Source organism: Urocitellus parryii, chromosome X (genome assembly GCF_045843805.1).
Source record: "Urocitellus parryii isolate mUroPar1 chromosome X, mUroPar1.hap1, whole genome shotgun sequence".
NCBI classification, from domain to species: Eukaryota; Metazoa; Chordata; class Mammalia; order Rodentia; family Sciuridae; genus Urocitellus; species Urocitellus parryii.
Window position 1 is genome coordinate 122,198,742 of NC_135547.1, and position 24,437 is coordinate 122,223,178.

Sequence of the window (24,437 nt, forward strand, 5' to 3'; positions counted from 1 at the left end):
TTCTTTGGGTATAAGCCAAGGAGTGGGGCAAATGGTGGTTCCATTCCAAGTTTTCTGAGAAATCTCCATACTGCTTTCCAGAGGGGTTGCACCAATTTTCAGTCCCACCAACAGTGTGTAAGTGTACCTTTTAAATAATTGCTATTTGATGCTCAATATTTGCCTCTCCTATGAGATGTGAATTCTCTTATGGCTGGAAACATGTCTATTTTACCTACTTCTATCCTGTATAAAGCACTATGGATTGCTCTAGAAGTTTGGTTAAAGAAGTTCATTAAACCTAAGATGCCAGTGATTGTAAGATGCACCACTACTTTATATACAATTAAGAAAAATATTTCTAATTAAACTCTAACTTGCCTTCAAGTTTAAGATACAACCCAAACTCAGATATGGAAAATATGAAAAGAAGTATGTCCTAGATATACTATAAATATTAAACTAAATAAATAAGTAAAGGAGTCATCTTTGCCTTCAGATAAGTAGTCATCCCAGCCAGACCAACAAGCAATCCCCCAACATGCCTGGACAAATGTGTATCCAACAATGAATTTGTGGCCTGGACTGTCAAACCAGCCCCATTCTCCATGCTACACTTGAATGTTTAGAGTGTTTCATGTATGATCACTTCATAATTCTGGACTGTGAAAATTATTTTAAATTAATCCTACCACCTCTATTGTTTCCATATTTACAGATAATCCTTTCTATGGAGTTCTAAAAAGAGAAATGCACACATATGGTTTGGATCCAACAAAATTCATGGGTAAATGGGAATGGTCTTTTATGAACCAATTACAAATTTAATTCCTTTTCTAGGGCTCTTTTAGTTAAGATTACATAGGGCAAGAAACTTTATTAGGTAACAGTTCTATTTAATATCTTCTACCTATTTTCAGATTCTCTCCAATGTTAGAAAGTTGTTAATTACCCTTTCTATAAGAAAGAGTTGTTTAGGAAGTAAGCACAAAATAGCAGTGGGAAGCTAAACATAATGGGTGGGGTTGTTCCAGGGAGAATTCAGAATGGATGAATGATTCACTGTGATCATTCAAAATAATGAAATATAATTTAAGAGTATGGAAGGAATCTATAGGTTACCAAATCCCTCCAGTGCCATCAGTAAACCCATAAGTGTATAAACTGCAGCCAGCATAAAGGAAGACCATTTTTAAGGCTGAAGGGACAATAGTAACTATAAAATGAGTAGAGCAGTATAGTAAGAAAAAATTAGGATTTAAGATCCAATTAAGTTTGAATTCTGACTTTTGTACTTATTATTTACCTAGAGACTCAATCTACTTGTCTAGAAAATTGAGCCAATAATATCTATTTCATAGTGTCAAGATGATTAATAACATGAATGAAAAATACTTAGAAGCATGATTGGCATCTATTACCAATAAACATCTACTTGTTTTATTGTAAAAAAAATGCCTAAAGTATTTGTGTGTTCTCTGTTTTTAAACACTATTGGTGCAATGTTTTGTAGCTCTTCTATTGAAATACTGAAATGTAACTAGATTATAACTGTAGAGTTTGGTGAATTATTACAAAATGAACACACCCACATAGCTACCACTCAGGTCAAGAACATTACATGACCTCTAAAGCCCATCTCCCCATTCTGTGCCTATTATTACCTTCCCTATTTCCAAAATCCATCCATAATTCTGGTTTGAGCACAATAGATTAATTTTGCTTGCTTTTTCAAAACTTCACAAGCATAAAATCATAAGAGTATATTCTTTTCTACTTGGTAATTTTTTCTCAGCATTAGATTGAGAGATTCATTTCTGTTGTTATGTGTGACCATAATTCTTCCATTTTTATTTCTATCTTGCATTTTATTATATGAATAGGCTACAATCTATTTAAGTATTTTATTGTTGATCATTCAATCTGCTTTCCTTCAACCTTTCAGTTGCCACTAAATGGTAGATGATATACATGGTTGGACTCTACATATACACATGTGCTGTGAATTAATGAAAATGATGAATAAAAGGGCTATGACTGATTAAATAAACTTCAACAGGGTTAAGTTAGAAAATCTGCTGAATAACAATGTGTCTGTCAACAAATTGAGAATATGTAGTGAAAGCCTCAGGACCCATTACAAGGTATTGTTAATACGAAAGAGAAAGGGCAATCAGGCACGCATTGTCTCTTCATCAAAATGATGAATGAAGATGTCAACTGCATATAATATATAGTGAATGCAATATACACAGCCAAAATATTTAGGAATTTCAGAGCCTAGAAAATAATATTTCACAGTCAAGAGCTTCCACCTCTAAGTAACATGGCAGGGACAATGTGATGGAACTTAAAATTCTTATTTCTTCCTTTGAGAGTATTTAAATGGACTAATGGATTGAGTTTTTGTTCTTCCCTTGTAAGAAACATAACTCTAGGCAAATCACTTAATTACTTTATGCTTGATTTTCTCTGCTGATGAACTGGTATTACAAAATAGTATTTCCCTTGTGTTTGCTATGAGGTAATCATATGAAGGGTTTTGCACAGTGAAAAACATGAAGACGGAGTTCAATAATCTTAACTCTGAAAGGTGATGTGGCACAATGATTAATCATAACAACTTGGTGCAAGACTGCTTGGGTTCAAGGTTTAGTTCTTTATATCCTTCAGCAAGTTATTTAATCCATCTGTACCTTAATATGCTCATCTATAAGGCACAGATAATAATAGTTCACACTTCATACAGTTGATATATAGTTCAAATAAATGTTTAACCTGGTGCATAATAAACACAGTGAAAACATTTCCTTGGACAACAAAATATAGAGCTATAGTTCTCAACCATAGTCCCACAGTAGAATCACCTGGAGAGTTTTAAAAAAGAAATGATGATGCCTTGACACTCCTCCTAGATATTTGATTTAATTTTCCTGTGGTGTGGTTTGGAAAAGCTTTACAATCTCTGCTTATGACAATGTGCAGCAAAGGTTGAGACCCCTGCATTAGAGACCCTTCCTTAGAAAGCCAGTTAAACCCCAGCACTAATTCTCACTCTGAGGATAAGGAACCACTGACCACTCTCCTCTTACAGTACTTCAACAGTAACTACCAAGGGTCTCATCCGTGTAAGTCACTTGGGTCATGTAGATTTGAATGAAACATGACTTTATCTGCAAGTAATTTATATTATACTTGAAGTACATATGAACTCTGATTATTATGCTACAAGTCAAAATGCAGTGGTTAAGACAAGACACAAAGTACCTAGGAAGCAAGGAAGAGGACATTTCCATTTGATGGCAATCCACTAGGGCCTCACGTAAGAAGTGGCATCTACTTCAAGTGGATATTGAAAATGGAAAATTAATTCATCTTTATTGTTGTTACCTTATCCATCTCTAACAGGATTACTAAGGTCTCTTCTGCTAACAACACAAAAATCTAAGATTTTATGAGACCATTTCATGTGGAATGTGGAAAATATTTTGGTGTACCAGTTTCTTTAAGGTCTAGTCATATTTTAAATGCAAACTGGAGTCTCCCTACCCTCAGCTTCGTTTTTGTTGTAGGGTTTTTTGTAGGGTGAGACTTGGAAAATTATTTGCTTTAGGCATATCATACAGTTAGCTACAGGTTGGAGTTCATGATCTCTTAAATCCAAAATGAAGTTTAAAGCAATTCTTGGGTTCAAATGTGCAGGTAATCCTTAATGATACCTCAAAATCATAGAAAAACCCACACTCAGTTTCTTCTAGGTAACGAAAGGGGTGCTAATTTTCTGGCATTTGGGCTCCTGTGAAAGAGTACAGGGCTATACACTTTTGGGCTCAGAGCTGCTGGAGATAGCCCAGATAAGAAGGCCTCTGGACACCTTCATCAGAATTCAAAGGATAAGCTGTATCCAAACAAACTGGAAAAGCAAGAAAGGATAATGGGTGCTTGCATCAGCATACTGAGAAACCTCCAAATCAGTTGTGACAGTGCTGAGGAAGCACAGCTGAGATAAAAATAGCCTATCTGGATGTCCTCTTATCTAAACCATTATTTTATTATAGTCATTTATTAAAATACTCTATAAAATATCTATCAAAGAAAATAGAACATAACAGTACTATCAGAGAAGTGAAATTTTATAAAATTATTACTATATTAAAATAACATACTATACAAAGCTAGGATTCTCTAAGAAAAAGAGTAGCTAGTTAAAGAAAGATAGGCCCCTGGTTATGTGGGTTCTCTTATCTGTTGCATTTCCTAGAGAAGATTATATGGATAGTGATAAATTAATAGAGATGTATATGTTCATTCACTCATTTAATCAACAAATACTTTTTGAACATGTACTGTGGGCTAGGTACTGTTATAGCAAGCAAGCCAGATTAAATTCTTGCCTTCATGGAGCTTATAGTCATGCTAAGGGAAACAGACAATGTTCAATGAACATAATATATAATAGGGTTTTATATAAATCATGGTGTTATTATAAAGTGATAGGTGATATAGGGAAACAAACAAAAAATAAAAGTTGAGTTACATCAGGGTGTTGATGAGTTTCTGGGTAGGAATGATAATGGAAAAAAACAGCCTTAATTGAGATGCTGAGATTAAATAAATATTTGGAGAAGGCAAAGAAGTTAGTGATGTAAATACGTGGGAGCATATCACTGCAGGCATAAACAACCATTGCAATATCCCAGATATAGCAGCATGTGCCTGGCATAGTCAGTAAATAGCAAGGAGGTCAGTGTGGCTGGAGCAGTGGGAAAGGGCGTGGGTAAGTGGGAGCTGAGTTCAATAGGAAATAGGGGGCAGATTATGGATAGCATTGCTCACCAAGGCAAACACTATTTTTTTTTCCCTGAGAGATGGAAATCTATCAGAGGACATTCAACAAAGATGTTAAATGGGTTTTCATGTACTGTTGTTTTGAAAATACAATATAAATGGCAAAATTGAATCAGGGGACCATCTAAAGAGTGTCATAGTTATTACATGTGGTAGGACAGAATTTTTATATCTTCTACACCCCGTTGATATTTCCAGTCTCTGGTATACACACTCCAGCTAGTTATTTAAACAAACACCAATCTAGTGACTGCTATGAAGAGGTTTTGCAGATATAATTAAGATCCAAATTCAGTTGACTTTAAAATATGGAAATTGTTAGGGAGGCCTGGCTAAATTAATGAGCCCTTTAAATCTGGATATAGAGGAAGTCAAAGATTCTAAATAGAAGAATTCAATGCACTATTGCAGACTTGAAAATTGGGGGACCACATATAAAAGATCTTGTTGCCTCTAGGAACTAAAGGCAGTCCCTGGCTAAGAGCTGAAATAAAATGGAGGCCTCATCTCTACAGCTGAAAAGCCTGCATTTGTCCAACAAGAATGATTTGGGAAGCATATTTTTTGTCCTAAAAAACTCCAGGAGAGAACTCAACCAAGATGACACTGTAGTTTCAACTTTATAGGACTCTGAGCAGACAGCCCAATCATGCAATGCCAGACTTCTCACCTACAGAAATGTGAACTAATAAATGAGTGTTGTTTTAAGATGCAAAGCTTGTTATACAGTCATAGAAAATTAACACATCAACTGAGAGCTTACTAATATTTCATACTGTGTTATATTTACTTTAATCCATAATTATAATGCCCTTTAGATAAATAAATGTATTACAAAAATGCATATATACAAGCACATAATTCTCTCTAAAGAAAGATACATATTCAGTGTAAGGACATGTACAAAAAGGGGAAGACTACCCAATTGTTAGGGAGTGCTCAGACTCATGTTCTTATCAACAGCATTCTGCTGCTTCCTAGGCTTTGACAGATGTTTCATAAAGAGAGGTAGACACTCAATAATTGCCTGTGGCGGCTTCTTGAGGGAAAACTATGAAGAACCTTTTCCAAAGTATTTGAGAAAGCCAAGTGGAAGAGGTGAAATTTTAAGAGAGGGTTGAGAATTAGGGAGAAAGAATATCATCAGAACAAATGTGTAGATTATTTCAGACTTGTTCCATAAAAACTGAAGTTTAATTTTGGCCATTTCCTTGAAAACACAATGGTGTTGGGGAATTTTTTTTCTAAAGGGAAAAAAACATCTATTTTCAAGAAAATGTAACTCAAATATTGCTTTCTCATGTCCCTCCTTTCAGGAAGTTCTACCACCAGATCAAGAAACCATCTTTAAGAAGCCTTAACCCTTTGTATCCAGCTCTATCACTTCTTGTATCAATTAACTTTTGCTTTGTAACAAAATAGCCAAAGATTTAGTGGCTTAAAATAATAGCCATTTATTTGTTCACAATTCTGTGGATCAATAATTTGGGCTGGGCTAGGTACGGTAGCACATGCCTGTAATCCCAGTGACTTGGGAGGCTCAAGCGGGAGGATCCTGAGTTCAAAGCCAGCCTCCGCAAAAGCAAGTCCCTGTCTTTAAATAAGACATTAATATTAATTATTATTATTATTTGGGCTGGGTTCCAATGGGATGAATTGTCTGTGTTCCACAGTATCATGGCAGGGCTCATTTATGTGTTGTGGTCTATTGGTGAATGATGGTCTCACCTGTTTGATTGTTAGCTGGATGTCACCTTGTTGACTTAAATAACTGGGCCATGAGTCTGTCATTCAATTTGGCTAATCTGGCCTTATTTGCTGAGTGGTGGTCCTAGGATCCCAGGAGCAGCAGGAGAGAGCTAGCTCCAATATGCAAGTGTTTTTCAAGTTTCTGTTTATGGCACACTTGTCATTGTCCTGTTGTCTAAAGCAAGTCACATGGCCAAGATTACAATCAGCAGTGGAGGCTCATATTGCCCAAGGGTGTGAATAGAGGGAGAGAAATTACTATAGCCACTTTTGTGAAAAATCTACCCTATTGCCCTTGCTGCACTGAGTTGTAATTTCCTATTTCATGTATATGTCAATCTTATTAAAGAAGGAAGTTCTACTTCTTATCAACACCCTGAGCATGTAATACAGTGCCTCACACTGGGTTTCATGCTCCAAAGTAGTTCACTTTGTCCTAACTTTGTGCTGTTTACCCAAAAGAGCCATTTAAGCTATATGAGCCAGAATTATGCATTTTAGTGAAATGGGAAGAGGAAGATTTCAAAATAATCCTGAGTCTCAAAATGATATTCCCCAAAGACTTATGAACGTTACTGGTATTGAAGAAGCAGCACAGCCTGGGTAACTTCTCCCACTGTCAGCTTCCCTGCAAAGGCTGCCAACAACATTCTTAAACTGAAGTGCCAATGGTGCGCTAGCTCTGTCCCAAGAGAATTCAACCACGTCATCTCTTTGCATATTTTTATCTCATACTCACAATATCAATGATTCTTCAATTTGCTGTGGCTTGGGAAATGTCAGAAGGGAAAGTTTATGAAGTCTCCCACATATGCAGACATCTGGCTAAAGTAAGTAACCCACAGATCAATTTGTCAAAGCTCAGCTTTCTTCCATTTCAATCTTTTATCCAAGAACCTCATAAAATCCCAATTATGTACAAAACAAAATTGTTTTCAACCTCTTTTAGAAATACCAGTCTGACCCACCTAGGAAAGTCATTTAAATTAGCTGGGGGTGTACCTGATAGAAGGAGCACTCAGCCTTATGTTTCAGAGCTAAAAGATATATCCAAATAAATCCTTATTCAGAACTCCTATAGGTATCAGTTCCTACTGCTTTCATAGTTTCTCTTGCTGCATTCTCTACTGGAAGCATTCTGATGGGGAGTAAAGCAAGGCCAAATGTGGCAGGACTATGGGCTGTCTTGTTTTAAATTCCAAGCATGTCTTGGTTTTGGCAGCTGCTTTAAATGGTCCAGCTGGTCTCAGTTGACCAGATGGCTAGAAAGTAAGGGAAAATTTCCTTATGTAGAAAATAGGGCATCCTAGTTAATAACAGATAAGACAATGCTTCTGTATCCTTGGTCCAAGGAGATAGTTATGGATCTTTCAGAATCACCTGCACACCTGGGTCATCCCAGCTGTCTCCTACCAATGCTTTCTATCACCTATACAGTTTCCAGACTGTAGTCACAAATGAGAGCTCAAGACACACTTAGGAGGAACTGCAAATAATTCAGTGGTAACAAACATGAAGTAAAGGAAAATAATTGTTCAACCTTGTTTGAATATTAAGCCTGCCTAATATCTCACAGCCTTCTAGTCAAGCTTTAGTCTGCTACTAAGAGTTTCATGCTCTGCACAGTTAGAATATTACCAGCAGACCTGCTTCTTGGAGGTTGGAAGAGGTGTGTGTTTAAAAACCAGTTTTATAGCTTCAAACTGGAAAGTACTTATGGAACAACAGATATTGTGTTGGTATTTGATTTTTCTGTATTTAGGAAAGGGATTGAACTTCTAAAAAACAAACAAAAAACACAAAAGGCATTGGTTGGCAGGAAGGCAGGAAGTTAACTTGGAATCAGTAAATACAAGTTTCTTGCTTGATATGTGTTAAAAAATTGTGAATCATGCTGGAAACCTGCCCAGATTGTCTTCTGAAGAATATTATAAGTGTAGCCCAAATATTAAGAGTAGAAGGTCTTCATTGCCTGGAATGACCTTTGCCTCCTCCTACTTCACCTAGTTAATATGATGCATAGATTCAGCTCAGGCTCTCTCCTTTAAGCCATTTTCTTAACACTTCTCTGTCTCCCTCCTTCCCTTGCTTCATCTCTTCCCTCCCTCCTTCAGTTCTCCCTCTATTGCACCCCCCTCCACTTAATATGTTAGGCATCCTCCTTGGTATATCCTTATATTCCCCATTGTTTATAAATAATCAGCATTGCAAATGTCTTTCTCTGGCCTAACAGATTACAAATTCTGAGGGTAGGGACTATGTTTTGTTTCTTTGATCCCTAGCTCAATGGATACACAGAGAAAGCATTCAATCAGTATTAATGGGATAAACACATGGGAGAATGAATCACCAATTAAATAATGCTGACAATAGCACCTGATTATAAGTATTTTCAATACTGTTCATTAATTCAGTAACTAATATTTTAGTGAATGCCTACTATGACCTAGGTTTTATGCTAAAAAGTAGGTATGTACATATGAACAAAATCAATGAAGTCATTGCCATCATAGAGATAAAAGTCTAAAATTAAGAATGCTTATTTTAAAGTGTAACAGTATGAAAATAGGATATTTTTGTTGCCTCATAATTTCTACTAAAGCCTTACACCAAAGGGAGATTTTCCACATATGCATATAGGATGCTGGACTTCCTAGAAGGGAGCACATACAATCTAGAGACCATTATACCTATACCCATGTTACTACAGAAAACTAAACATTTGAAAATAATTAACTGAAGTAATGGAATTTATGGTTGTTGAGAGTACTATTGCATTCTTTCTAGAAAGAATGTAGTTCACCCATACTCTTATGAGAGAAGACACTGACTGGCTTATCCCCCACATGCCATATATTTGCTGAACTTCTGAAATCCCAATAAGCTGCCCCTGGATCATAGAGTGAAAGAGTTCTTAGGAGATTCTCTCGTGTGTCCTCAGCAGTTTTTGGTTTGTATAAATTTATGAACACAAATACTTCTTTCTTACCTGGATAAAATTCTGAAGAAAGTGGGTTACCTGGAATACCCAGGACAGTGGGGTAAAAGCAGAAGAGATAGTAATTGTTTAAGTTGTATGTGCACAGTTTAACAAGGCAAGAATGCACGAGTTCTTAGTGGAACAATAGATGGTATAGAAGATAGCCAAATATGAGACATCTTGGAAGCATATCAACTGGGAGGGCTGCCTGCCTGGGTAGGATCCTAGGAGTAAGAAATTATATAGGATTAACTGCTAGTTACATGAAACTTTCTTCTATCCTTCTTTTTACCCTCAGCCCTCATCAATGATCAAATCGGCAACAGGCGTGGAGAAAAGAATTGGAAATGCAAGGGGAAGAACTGAAGGAACAGGTAATGTGCTCCACATTGCTGCACATCTTCAAGACAAAGGTCAAGCCTGAGCTGTGGGCAAGGGAGGGAAAGGGCATTGAAGTGACTTGTGAGACTGAAGTTTTGTTTTAGACTGATGATTTCTTAAAGATCTGATAATGGATTTTCCTAAAGTATTCATCACCAATGCTTTAGCTGTCTATGGTAAAATACATGTTTATGCATTTGGGGTCTAATGACATGGAATATAGTAACTAAAAATCTATGGATTCATAAAACGTTCCCCAAGGGAAGACAAGTTGATTGAAGATGTTTAATGGCAATGACTGGAGAAAAACATGGCCATCGCTTATTCAGACCCTCTAGAGCTTAACCCATTCAATAGACTGAGTACCTGTGAGAAACACATGCATGTAAGTATACATGCATAAATATATAGAATGCATGAATATTTAGTATACATAAGTACATATAATAAACTTTGGTACATCTCATTGGCAGCATGACTATATCAAAATAATGGAGAATATCAAAACATAAGGTGCTTCTTGAAAATTCTAATGTAGGGAGCTGAAACCAACCAGAGACAGACCAGTCCCACCCCTCCCTTCAGACACCCCGGCAAGGAGCCTGGGGCCCGCCAAAACAGAGAGGTGAAATCACTGGAGCTCGGCCGTCAGAATTCCTTCCCAGCGGAATCCACTTTAGCAGGCATAGTCTACCACCACAAAGGAGAGACAACAGAGATATACAAAACCAAAACAAATTTATAGGAGAGAGCAGAAACACAGCAATCAAATGGAGCTGGAAAGTAACGTGAACAACATAAAAAAACAAGGGAAAAAAGGATTACAAACAATGCAGGACAACTTAAATCTACAGGAGGACCTAGAAGCATCAGAAACATGGATAGGGAAAGAACTCAAGGCATACCTAACTCAGATGGAAAGGAATATTAGAGAAGACATGAGACAGCAAGTCCAAGCAACGAAAGTATATTTTGAAAAAGAATTAAACAAACAAATTCAAATGGCAAAGAATGAGCTCTACCAGGAGATAGAGATTTTAAAAAAATCAAACAGTAATCCTAGAAATGCAGGAAACTATAAACCAAATTAAAAACTCAAATGAGAATATTACAAATAGACTAGATCAAGTAGAAGTCAGAACATCAGATAATGAAGACAAAGTTCATCAACTTGAAAAGAATATAGTCAACACAGAAAGGATGCTTAAATCTCACGAGCAATCTATTCAAGAGATATGGGATGTCATAAAAAAACCAAACTTGAGAGTCATCGGGATAGAAGAAGGTATAGAGGTTCAAACCAAAGGAATGGACAACCTATTAAATGAAATAATTCTAGAAAACTTCCCAGAGATGAAAGATGGAATGGATTGCCAAATCCTGGAAGCCTACAGGACCCCAAACATTCAAAACCGTAATAGACCAACTCCAAGACATATAATTATGAAGATAGCCAACATACAGAACAAGGAGAGAATAATAAAAGCTACGAGAGAAAGGAGGCAGATTACATTCAGGGGTAAACCAATTAGGTTAACTACTGATTTTTCATCACAGACTTTGAAAGCGAGAAGATCCTGGAACAATGTATTTCAAACGCTGAAAAATAATGGATTCCAACCAAGAATACTGTATCCAGCAAAATTAAGCTTCAGATTTGACAATGAAATTAAAATATTTTACGATAAACAAAAGTTAAAAGAATTCGCAGCCAGAAAACCAGCACTGCAAAGCATTTTGAGCAAAATATTACAAGAAGAGGAATAGAAAAATAACACCCAAAACTAACAGTGGGAAGTATCTCAGTAAAGGGGGAAAAAATAACCAAAGAGGAAAAACTAGCCAAACTAAAATAAATAAATAAATAAACATGACTGGAAGTACATACTATATTTCAATTGTAACCTTAAATGTTAATGGCCTAAATTCACCAATCAAGAGACATAGGCTAGTAACCTGGATTAAAAAAACAAATCCAACAATATGCTGCCTTCAGGAGACTCATATGATAGGAAAAGACATACACAGGCTGAAGGTGAAAGGTTGGGAAAAATCATACCACTCACATGGCCCTCGGAAGCAAGCAGGAGTGGCCATACTCATATCGAATAAAATCAACTTCAAACCTAAGTTAATCAAAAGGGATAAAGAAGGAAACTATATACTGTTAAAAGGAACCATCCACCAACAAGACATAACAATTATCAATTTGTATGCACCAAACAATGGTGCTGCAACGTTCATAAAACAAACTCTCCTCAAGTTCAAGAGTCAAATAGACTACAACCCAATAATTATGGGTGACTTCAACACACTGCTCTTGCCATTAGACAGATTCTCTAGACAAAAGCTGAATAAAGAAACTATAGAACTCAATAGCACAATCAGTAACCTAGACTTAACAAACATATATAGAATATATCAACCATCTGCAAGTGGATACACATTCTTCTCAGCAGCACATGGATCCTACTCAAAGATAGACCATATATTATGCCATAGGGCAACTCTCAGTAAATATAAAGGTGTGGAGATAATACCATGCACCATATCTGATCATAATGGAATGAAACTGGAAATCAATGATAAAAGAAGGAAGGAAAAATCCTGTGTCACCTGGAAAATGAACAATATGTTACTGAATGATCAATGGGTTACAGAAGACATAAAGGAGGAAATAAAAAAATTCTTAGAGAAAAATGACAATACAGACACAACATACCAGAATCTATGGGACACGATGAAAGCAGTTTTAAGAGGGAAATTCATTTCTTGGAGTTCTTTCCTCAAAAAAAAGAAAAAAACAACAAATAAATGAACTCACACTACACCTCAAAACCCTAGAAAAGGAAGAGCAAAACAACAGCAAATGTAGTAGAAGACAAGAAATAATTAAAATCAGAGCAGAAATCAATGAAATTGAAACAAAAAAAAACATTGAAAAATTGATAAAACTAAAAGTTGGTTCTTTGGAAAAATAAATAAAATCGACAGGCTCTTAGCCATGGTAACGAAGAGAAGAAGAGAGAGAAATCAAATTACTAACATATGGGATGAAAAAGGCAATATCACAACAGACACTACAGTAATACAGAAGATAATTGGAAAGTATTTTGAAACCCTATATTTCAATAAAATAGAAGATAGTGAAGATATCGATAAATTTCTTAAGTCATACGATCTGCCCAGATTGAGTCAGGAAGACATACACAATTTAAACAGACCAATAACAAAGGAAGAAATAGAAGAAGCCATCAAAAGACTACCAACCAAGAAAAGCCCTGGACTGGATGGGTATACAGCAGAGTTTTACAAAACCTTCAAAGAAGAATTAATACCAATACTTTTCAAGCTATTTCAAGAAATACAAAAAGAAGAAGCTCTTCCAAATTCATTCTATGAGGCCAACATTACCCTGATCCCGAAACCAGACAAAGACACTTCAAAGAAAGAAAACTATAGACCAATATCTCTAATGAACTTGGATGCAAAAATTCTCAATAAAACCCTGGTGAATCTAATACAAAAGCATATCAAAAAAATTGTGCACCATGATCAAGTAGGATTCATCCCTGTGATGCAAGGCTGGTTCAATATACGGAAATCAATAAATGCTATTCACCACATCAATAGACTTAAAGATAAGAACCATATGATCATCTTGATAGATGCAGAAAAAGCATTCAACAAAGTACAGCATCCCTTTATGTTCAAAACACTAGAAAAACTAGGGATAACAGGAACTTACCTCAACATTGTAAAAGCTATATATGCTAAACCTCAGGCTAACATCATCCTAAATGGAGAATAACTGAAGGCATTCACTCGAAAATCTGGAACAAGACAGGGATGCCCTCTCTCACCACTTCTATTCAATTTAGTTCTTGAAATACTTGCCAGAGCAATTAGACAGACAAAAGAAATTAAAGGCATAAAAATAGTGATAATTTAAGTTCTTCTTTTCCTATTTTCGGATGATATGATAATATATCTAACAGACCCAAAAAGGGTCTACAAAGAAACTGCTAGAGTTAATAAATGAATTCATCAAAGTGGCAGGATATAAAATCAACACGCATAAATCAAAGGCATTCCTGTATATCAGCAACAAAACTTCTGAAATGGAAATGAGGAAAACCACTCCATTCACAATATCCTCAAAGAAAATAAGATACTTGGGAATCAACCTAACAAAGAGGTGAAAGATTTATACAATGAAAACTACAGAACCCTAAAAACAGAAGTAGAAGAAGATCTTAGAAGATGGAAAAATGTACCCTGTTCATGGATAGGCAGAACTAACATCATCAAAATGGCGATATTACCCAAAGTTCTCTACAGGTTTAATGCGATACCAATCAAAATCCCAACGGCATTTCTTGAAGAAATAGATAAAGCAATCATGAAATTCATATGGAAAAACAAAAGACCCAGAATAGCAAAACAATTCTAAGCAGGAAGTGTGAATCTGGAGGTATAGCGATACCAGATTTCAAACTGTACTAAAGAGCAATAGTAACAAAAACAGCATGGTACTGGTACCAAAACAGGCGGGTGGACCAATGGTACAGAATAGAGGACACAGCAACCAATCCACAAAACTACAACTATCTTATATTTGATAAAGGGGCTAAAAGCATGCAATGGAGGAAGGATAGCATCTTCAACAAATGGTGCTGGGAAAACTGGAAATCCATATGCAACAAAATGAAGCTGAACCCCTTTCTCTCGCCATGCACAAATGTTAACTCAAAATGGATCAAAGAGCTTGATATCAAATCAGAGACTCTGTGCCTGATAGAAGAAAAAGTTGGCTCTGATCTACATATTGTGGGGTCGGGCTCCAAATTCCTTAATAGGACACCCATAGCCCAAGAGTTAATAACAAGAATAAAGAAATGGGATTTACTTAAACTAAAAAGTTTTTTCTCAGCAAGAGAAACAATAAGAGAGGTAAATAGAGAGCCTACAACCTGGGAACAAATTTTTACTCCTCACACTTCAGATAGAGCCCTAATATCCAGAATATACAAAGAACTCAAAAAGTTAAACAATAAGATAACAAATAACCCAATCAACAAATGGGCCAAGGACCTGAACAGACACTTCTCAGAGGAGGATATACAATCAATCAACAAGTACATGAAAAAATGCTCACTATCTCTAGCAGTCAGAGAAATGCAAATCAAAACCACCCTAAGATACCATCTTACTCCAGTAAGATTGGCAGCCATTATGAAGTCAAACAACAATAAGTGCTGGCGAGGATGTGGGGAAAAGGGTACACTTGTACATTGCTGGTGGGACTGCAAATTGGTGCGGCCAATTTGGAAAGCAGTATGGAGATTCCTGGGAAAGCTGGGAATGGATCCACCATTTGACCCAGCTATCGCCCTTCTCGGACTATTCCCTGATGATTATAAAAGAGCGTACTATAGGAATACTGCCACATCAATGATCATAGCAGCACAATTCACAATAGCTAGACTGTGGAACCAACCTAGATGCCCTTCAATAGATGAATGGATTAAAAAATGTGGCATTTATACTCAATGGAGTATTACTCAGCACTATAAAATGACAAAATCATGGCATTTGCAGGGAAATGGATGGCATTTGTGCAGATTACGCTAAGCGAAGCTAGCCAATCCTTAAAAACAAATGCTAAATGTCTTCTTTGATATAAGGAGAGCAACTAAGAACAGAACAGCGAGGAAGAGTATGAGGAAAAGATTAACATTAAACAGAGACGAGTGGGGGAGGATAAAGGGAGAGAGAAGGGAAATCCTTTGGAAATGGTAGGAGACCCTCAATGTTACACAAAATTATATATAAGAAGTTGTGAGGGGAAAGGGGGTAAACAAGGGAGAGAATTGAACAACAGCAGATGAGGTAGAGAGGGAAGATGGGAGGGGAGGGGAGGGGGGATAGTATGGGATAGGAAAGGTAGCAGAATACAACAGTCACTAATATGCCATTATGTAAAAATGTGGATGTGTAACGGATGTGATTCTGCAATCTGTATTTGGGGTAAAAATGGGAGTTCATAACCCACTTGAGTCAAATGTATGAAAGATGATATATCATGAGCTTTGTAATCTTTTGAACAACCAATAAAAAAAAGAAAATTCTAATGTAACCTCCTATCTCACAGAGCAGTCTTTTCTACTACATTATAAACATGGATCTGTAACAACAAAAATAACCAGAAAAAGTTCAATGCCTGCCATGTACAAAAACATGGCTAAATAGTTTATAAAGGTAGTTCTTATTTCATTTAATTTTTGAAAGGGGTAGATAATCATGTTCTTATTTTTAAAATGAAGAAACAGGCTGAAGGAATTTGAGTGGAGTGAAAGGATCCAAGATTTATATCCAGGTCTACCTATATTTAAAAATTTATCTTTATGCATATATTCCAAACTTCCCAATATCAGCTTAAGAATTTCAGGAAAGGAGAATCTACTCCATCAGATAAATTCCATTTTTTATAGTATATGTCATATTTTTATGAGATGCTTCCATATATCAAAACTATGGTTTCCTGTAACATCTTACTTGTGGATTCTGCTTTAGGTCTCATTTATCATGTACATGGTCTCACATGAGGAAACATGGCTATTAATGAACTTATTTATTCATCTGATGGATGCAGATTTATTGATCATCTAGTCTAAACCACATATTGTCCTAGGTATTGAACTTAACTCACTAAACAAGACAAAGTTCCGGCCTACATGGAACATGCATCCGATTGATCAACTTCCCATAGATATTCACTCTCATCATCATTGGTTCCCCTTTTCTTCTCATTGAAGTTAAAAATTTAAACTCTACATATATCTTTTGGAGCACAATAAGACACACTCAAATACAAACGTATTTAAAATGATCTTATTTAGAAAAGCAAAAACCCCTCGGAATATCTAAGATAGTAAATAATGATTAATATATCAGGTAGACAATTATTCTACTATCTTTATAACTTTAAAAAAACAATAAAAATAAAAGCTTGAAGCAAAAAAAAAAAATCATGCTCATGGGCTGAGCATATAGCCCAGTGGTAAAGTGCTTGCCTAGCATGTGTGAGGCCCTGGGTTCAATCCCAATCACTATAAAAAGGAAAAAAAAATGTGCAAGAGAGATTTTGTTAATGCCATGGGAAATGGCACATAATATGGAAACTATATAAAAGTTTCAACTCATTTTTCTTTGTGTACATGTAAGCAGGTTTGCCCTCAATTGCAAATAGAAAAAAAATGGCTGGAATTAAACACACCAAAGTATTTAACAACAGTTATTTACTGGTTGGTAACATTAATGATGTTGTCTATTTTTTCTATAATAAGAATTCCTTAATTTTCAAGTGCAGCATGCATACATACTTTGTACAGGGTTTTATAGTAGGCCCTGGAGCAATTGTACAATTAGCACAGTAAAGCATCTGGTCAGAGATTGCAGTATTCATAAATTAAAATCAGTATTTATATGTATATGTATGTATAAGTAAGCATATGGTCAATTCTTTGTTTCCCATGACTCACTTTTTATCCCATTTTGGTTTCTCATCTTAATTCATATGAGTCACATCTCCTCACGGTCAGTTGAGAGCTAACCTTGTTTAATAATAACATAAGAAAAGTACACGTAGGAAGATAAACTTGTTGGTGGCAAAAGGATAACCAGTACAAGTTCAGAGCCAAGCATAAAATGATTTTTATTGTACCCTCTTTGAGTTTATCTGAGTTCCTGATTGCTTCCACATAAAAAGATCACTGATCAGAAACCATTTATTTAGCAATAGTTTTGACTGTTGATGCAGAATCATAATAGATTCATAGACTGAACAACAAATTTGTAAAAACTTAAGCTTTCATTTTGAAAATAAGTGACTCTCTTTTCATAACAATGGATAGTTGGAGGCTAAATGTCTTATGTTTTGACATTATCTGCTCACAATTTGTCACTAATACTTTGGCTGTCTATTAAATTGTAAAATATATGTTTGTGCATTCTGAAGTTTAATGGCATAGAATGCGGTGATGACAGTAACTAACAGCTAGAGAGAAATAAGCAAATGAACCTCTTTGGGAGGGAGAACAGAGCAGATTAGAATTTCTATTTTGTAAAATTGATCTGTGATTATGTAGCTGAAAAAAGGTTTTAGTATTTCTGACATCTGTACCCCAGTAGACATATGACATAAATACATTATACTATTTGTTGTAGAAGATAAAGTATCTGAGACAGCTCTATTTGTTTTTCTATGTGTATACAAAATCTAATATTTATATTTAGAAGTATGAGACTTAATAAGTTGTGTAACTATTTCCCCAGTATTTAGTACAACTCTGTTATATTCATGGACCTCTATATTGTCATCTTATGTTCCAAACATGGGCAATAATATGGAACATGATTAGCATTTATCATCATGTCAATTGTAGCACAGCTGAACATAAACTTAAACTGGCAAAGATATGGAATTACATCTCAATTACTTTATGGAACTGGATTTTGGAAAGACCACCAACCAGTATGAAACAATGTACACTGAATGCTAAATCAAACTCACACTCCCAGAAAATTCAAGCTAGTGGCTCAATGTACCCTATAAAAGGGGGAAGCATGCATAGGCATACTTCAGGGGTCCTGGGGCATTTCACAAGTAGTACATTTATCATACTTATTTAAGCAACATTTACAAATGCAGAAGGCCTACCTTACATAAAAATGGATCGCATAGCCACTTAGGTATCATTGTTTGAGATGCTAAAAAAGTCTATTTGTTTTGCATACATACACACAACGTTGATGTGATATAAATTTCTAGGAACTTAATTCAAGATTTTTTTTTACTGTAACTGATTTCACTGAGCATATGAATCACAATACCCTCACAATAGTTGACAATATAAGTTACACCAATCCTACTCCAGTTCTTGGCTCATAAACATCCAATGCCAAAAGTACTCCAGGACTTCTTAGAATTTCCAAGCCATGTTTGTACCTCCTCCCCTCCATTCCTCTTCTCTGTCAACCCTAATTCTTAACTGATTTGATTTTGAGGGTTACCCGTATCCTCAGAGACCTGATACTCTCTCAGTTCCTCATTGTCTTATTACACTTGCATTTTCAACTGTGCTATAGGATTGCAAAATTTCTGTCCTTGAAGAATTCTCCAGCCCATAAAAACTTTGGTGAAACTCTCAGGTTATTAGTTAACTGAAATTTCTTACCTTCGGCAAAGAAGCCCTGGAACCTGAACTCTGGGTTGTCATTGTTAAGACTGTGGTGATGCCCAGTGCAACCCTGGCAGGGGCTGCATCCATGTTTATCCAAAAGGAGACCCAGGACAAAATGACTATCAACAGGCTGGGGATATACATCTGGATCAAATAATATCCCATCTGGCGTTCTAGGTGAAACTTGACCTCGATGCAGGTAAACTTTCCTGAAAACATGAAGTGATCATTTAAAATATAATTTGAATTTATCTGTCCCATTCCAGTATCCTACTTTATTTTTAAAATGATATTGCAGACAGATTTGGAATATTTCACAAAATATTCACCCTATGTAACCAAGTCAACTTCTCTCCAATTCAACTAGTAATTGAAATAATAGTGAGAAGGAGTGATCTAATCAGTCACTGGACTAAAATCACATGACACATTTAATTTTCAAATCTGTTCTTGCAGCTTGATTATTTTAGACAGAGCTTCAGAGTTTGCAGGACTGACATAAACTGGCCAGGGGAAATAAAATATTCAAAATATGTGGGGTTATGATATATAGCACATAATATAGAACCTATAGCATAATAGAACCCATAGGATATATGTCATATATACATATGCTATATAATATGTAATGGTTGAAACCAAAACTCCTAAGCAGTAAAATGATACCCAACAGTATTTGAATAACTGTGTGTCGATTCTTATGTTATTAATGGCAAGAGAAAATATACATTTTTATAAACCATGTATAGTCTAGTCATTGTAAAAATTTCCTAGACTTTTGGGTAATTGTTTGAGGACCTTTTGACTATTCCTAGGAGCTATTTGTTGGTGTTACTTTCCTTATGAAAAAGAGTACGTGTAGATATATTAAAACTTCAACATAATATTAGAAGGTAGATATTCCTGCCTCTTCCTACTTTTTCCCTTCTTTGATTGACTTGGAATTAGAATTCCAGAAGTTAGTTGTGCTTATTCCATACAAATTATAAGAGATAGGGTTGAATTCTTCTTGGTCAGGAAGAATACTGTGGAATCAGGTTTTTAGTTACTTCATAGAAAGTCACTGTTGACTTCTGGAACAGGAGATCATGGACAATTCTCGTGAGCAAAGGATCTAGACCAGTCACTGAATAAAACATCATGCCTTGATTGCCCTTTTTTTTTTTTTTTTTTTGGTACTGGGAATTGAACCCAGGGGCCTTAACCACTGAGCTACATCCATAGCCCTTTTTTATAGTTTATTTAGAGACAGGATCTCACTGTGTTTCTTAGGGCCTCACTAAGTTGTTGAGGCTGGCTTTGAACTCAGAATCCTCCTGTATCAGCCTCCTGAGCCACTGGGATCACAGATGTATGCCACCACACCTGGCCCTCTTGATTGCCTCTTTATAATCAGCCTCTTTTCCCAGGATGTTCATAGGAAAAGCCATCAACTTTACTGGGCAGGTATAATCTTCTAGGAAATAGCAAATTCCTATTTGTTGCTACCACCTCAAATTCTCACTGTCTCCCTACCTCCATATGTGCCTATCAGCATTACTGATAACATATGACTTTAGATCTGGCAGAATTCCCTCCGATTTTCATCCAAACTCCTATTACTGTTCAGGACTAAACAGCACAACAGCTCTATTTCTGGGTTTACAAAAACCTATGTTATTATTCCTCTATTCCACTAAGGCAGGAAGTGAAAATTGATCTGTGAATCCAATGTCAAGAGTGGATGCCAGGAAGGGGCAAGAATTTATGTTTCCTGCACCACCAATTAGGTCTCAACCTACACCTTTCTTCAGACTCATCTAAATAGATGTTCTGCAAGAGAATAGCAAAAGATTACGAATTATCTCTCTTTCTCTAGATGATTTAGAAAAATTATCTATTATGTTCAGTAACCTATTCCAGAGGGTACCGGAATCTTATCTATTGAGTAGTTTTTGAACTCTATTTTCTTGGTAAAAATGTAGTGATTAAGGTGAAATGATATATTCTCCAAGAAGCAAAAGGAGCCCACTTGAGCTTAGCAGCTGGGAGAAAACTTACCAGTGTTGTAGTGCTTTGTGCAGTAGCCAAGTTCCTTCTCTTCTTTCAAAATAAACTGGGGCAGGGTCAATCCTTCAGCAACTTGCACTGGACCATCACTTAACCACTCAAATATCAGATCATTCATTGTGTACCCAACTGGAGTAAAGAAATCACAGTGAAAACCTGAATTTATCTATTCATAGCAAGATTAAAAGTCTAGCCATGTAAAGAAACAAACAAGGAAGTCATCTAAAGCAGACACATGCTCAATCATTTTAAGAGCATTCTTAATAAGAGGGCTGTAATCATCACAACTACATGCCATTAGAACCAAAGAAATTGAAGACAGCAAGCTATTTCTGGATGATTTTTTTCTGTGTAATGAGAGAATGGAATCTATAAAGTATTTTCTTTGCTTCTTTATTCACTAACACTTTCTGAAGAACAAATAAACATAAAAATCATTTGAAGATTGTCTTTACTTGAAAGAGATGTGTCTGGGACAATCCAATAAAACAATTCAATTCATGGCTCTAGTCTTAGTATTTCAATTGAAACCACTCTGATTTTTTTTAAAAAAATAAGAATAAATTAATAATGGGTCTGCCTAAAGCATTCTCATTGCATACTTGGCCCCTGTTCTGAGGTCTGTTAGCTTTTCTTTCAGAAAACTTATGTTAAATATTTATGGTCAAATCTCAGCTACCTCAGCAAGTAGGCAAGGCTATACGAAGGTAAGGAAAGAGGAAGTTGTAGGATATGCAATTTAAGAATATTCATTTGTGCCAATGTCTTGATAAATAGGCCTACTCATTTCAGTTAATATAAAGTAAATAGACTCTCTATTGTGTAAGGTCATATTGTTATATTACTTGAACCATCCAAAGTAAGATAGTTAACAGTTCAGCAAACCAATGTTAGCTGTTATTCTCCATGTTCCTGTTAACCAGGCCTTTATTTGTCAAGTGCCTCTGTACCTTTCTCCATTCCAGAATTGACAGCTATTCTTCTTTCATGCATTATTTCTCTACCTTTGGTCAGTGATATTTGAACTCTTAAAAATGAGGGTGATGGGAACAAAGGATATTATGTGAAGTTTTGACTAGCCAATAACTTCAGCATGCTTATTAAGTTTATAGATTCTCATTGTTGTTTACTGAAAGATAGTGACTCACCAGAGCTACCCAAAAATCAATGGCAAATTTAATTGGAATCTACTTTCCTCTTTCTTTTGATTACCTTTTAAATTTAAAACCAAAATATAAAAACAGAAAGCAAGGAACTGCAAAGAGGGTCATGTGCAAGCACTGATAGTCTACAAAGAGAATGGCTAACCATCTCTTCCACTGCAGTTCTGGGGGAATACAACCCAAGTGCCTCCAACAAATACTTGGAGCTTACCAAATACCCCATGTCCCTATCATGTGAGCTTCTTGATGCCTACCATAATAATTGTCCTTGTCAGCCCCCTGAAATCTCAGCATAGGGCAGACAGAAGAGGTAAAGAGATGGGGAAAGAGAAGATAATATTGGGGTAGCAAAGTAAAGAGTAATTTCCACCCTTTGCTTCCAAAGTTAGTAGTATGAACCTTGCTGTTTCTTTGATTTCATTATATCTGAGTCTGCAAAGATGAAGCATATTTACTTTTTGAAGCATTTTAAGCCTTGGATGAGCCTGAGTTAGTAGCTATGTCTGCTGTTTTACAGAGAAAAGTATCATTTTGAGGCAGAGGAGAATATGAAGTATTAGAAAAGAGACAAAGAAGGAATCATTATGTAAAAAAAAGTATTTTTCTTAACCTTTTTTTTCAAGATAAGGGACAATAGGGAAAAATGAATGCATAAAAGTCTATTATAATTCATAAATTCTCATTTTATCTCTGACAACTTCTTAAAACAAAGATGTTTCATTATTTTGTTTATTTCTGTAGGAAGTTTCAAGGGAAATCTACAGTGATTTTAAATGATCAGAAAGAAACCCTGTCACCATCTTTTTTTTTAATAATAGTTGATGTGTCTTTTTACACTTATTATTTTTCAAAACCAAGAAGTTAAAAGTATTTTCTTGCCCGTGCCTCATTAAATCTAACATTCCTGTAGGTCAATAGCACTTATTATTCTTTGCGTTCTACAAACAAACAAACTGACAGAGCCAGTCAGAAAAATTCTCTGTCTCTTAACTGAAAAGCCCATTACCTTGGAGGCATCAGCAACTTACGGCCCATGTCAAAGATTTCAGTGGCATTAGAACTAGGGCATAAAGGGAACAATGTTGATGTCACTTTCCTACTTCCTTCACCATGCCTTTTTGTATTCATTGCTTATCTAAGAAGATACTTTTTTTCTGTCTTTATCATCTCATTTCATACCCTTTGTTCTTGCATCCTCTTCTGACTAAGGCCCCTGTGTCCTGTTCTGAAAGAAAACATCCTTTCCTGCCAGAATTCCCTTGGGATTGATGGTCTTTATGGGCATAAGTTGGAAAGAAATATGATTTTCTGATTAGAGAGTGAATCATTATAAAAGTTGAATGAATAATAATCTTGATTTTCCCAGGAGACATTATCATTTCAAGGAAAAACTTACTAAGTCAGAATTTTGTTTTTTGAGGAAGGGCAAGTTACTTGGCATTTTAGATTGGGAGGTTATCCGTACTATATTGATAATGAGCTTCTCCTATGAGACATGTACACAAATTTGCTTGTCCTTTCTTTAGGAGTATTGGTAAGTAGGTAGAGAATGAGTCTTATAGGTCTTTTTCCCTTAATGACACTAAAAGCACCAGGTTTTTTGTTAAACCAAGCAGGCAGTCATTTCAATAATTGTGACTTACAACTCTCCAGCTGCATTGTACAGGTCTGGACATCCATTGGGAAGTTCTTCAAGTCCATGGGACATGATAAGGTCAACGTGAGTCTTAGCAAAGAAAAAAATATGAAAACCAGTTTTAAATCCATGAGGTCTAATTCTTCAGAAACAGAAATCTATTTGACATTTATCAAAATGTATTGATTCAAATACTGAAATTTAAGTTCTCACTCATGGTAGTACTTTCTGTTTTTCAAATGAAGAGTAGTCATTGGTAATATTTTTAGATATTATAGTATTTAATCAGAACTCTCTGCTTTCTATTTCCCCTCTTCCAGCCTTTGACTCTTTCTACTTTTCCCTGTCCTCATTAATGATGCCGGTCTCAAGTTTACTCTAGAATAAGCAAGACCACTGAGAAATGA

General features: G+C 35.8%; 1 protein-coding gene across 5 annotated transcripts in view; it reads right to left on the reverse strand.

Moving 5' to 3' along the window:
* Glra2 (glycine receptor alpha 2) overlaps positions 1 to 24,437 on the reverse strand; it is a 185,595-nt gene that overhangs the window by 93,960 nt on the left and 67,198 nt on the right. For all 5 annotated transcript variants that reach the window (XM_077793933.1, XM_077793934.1, XM_077793937.1 and 2 more), the window contains 3 exons: positions 24,038 to 24,120; positions 21,223 to 21,360; positions 19,177 to 19,391 (listed from right to left, as the gene is read on the reverse strand). In XM_077793933.1, the coding sequence (XP_077650059.1) occupies positions 19,177 to 19,391; positions 21,223 to 21,360; positions 24,038 to 24,120 (436 nt within the window). The remainder of the gene's footprint in view (positions 1 to 19,176; positions 19,392 to 21,222; positions 21,361 to 24,037; positions 24,121 to 24,437) is intronic.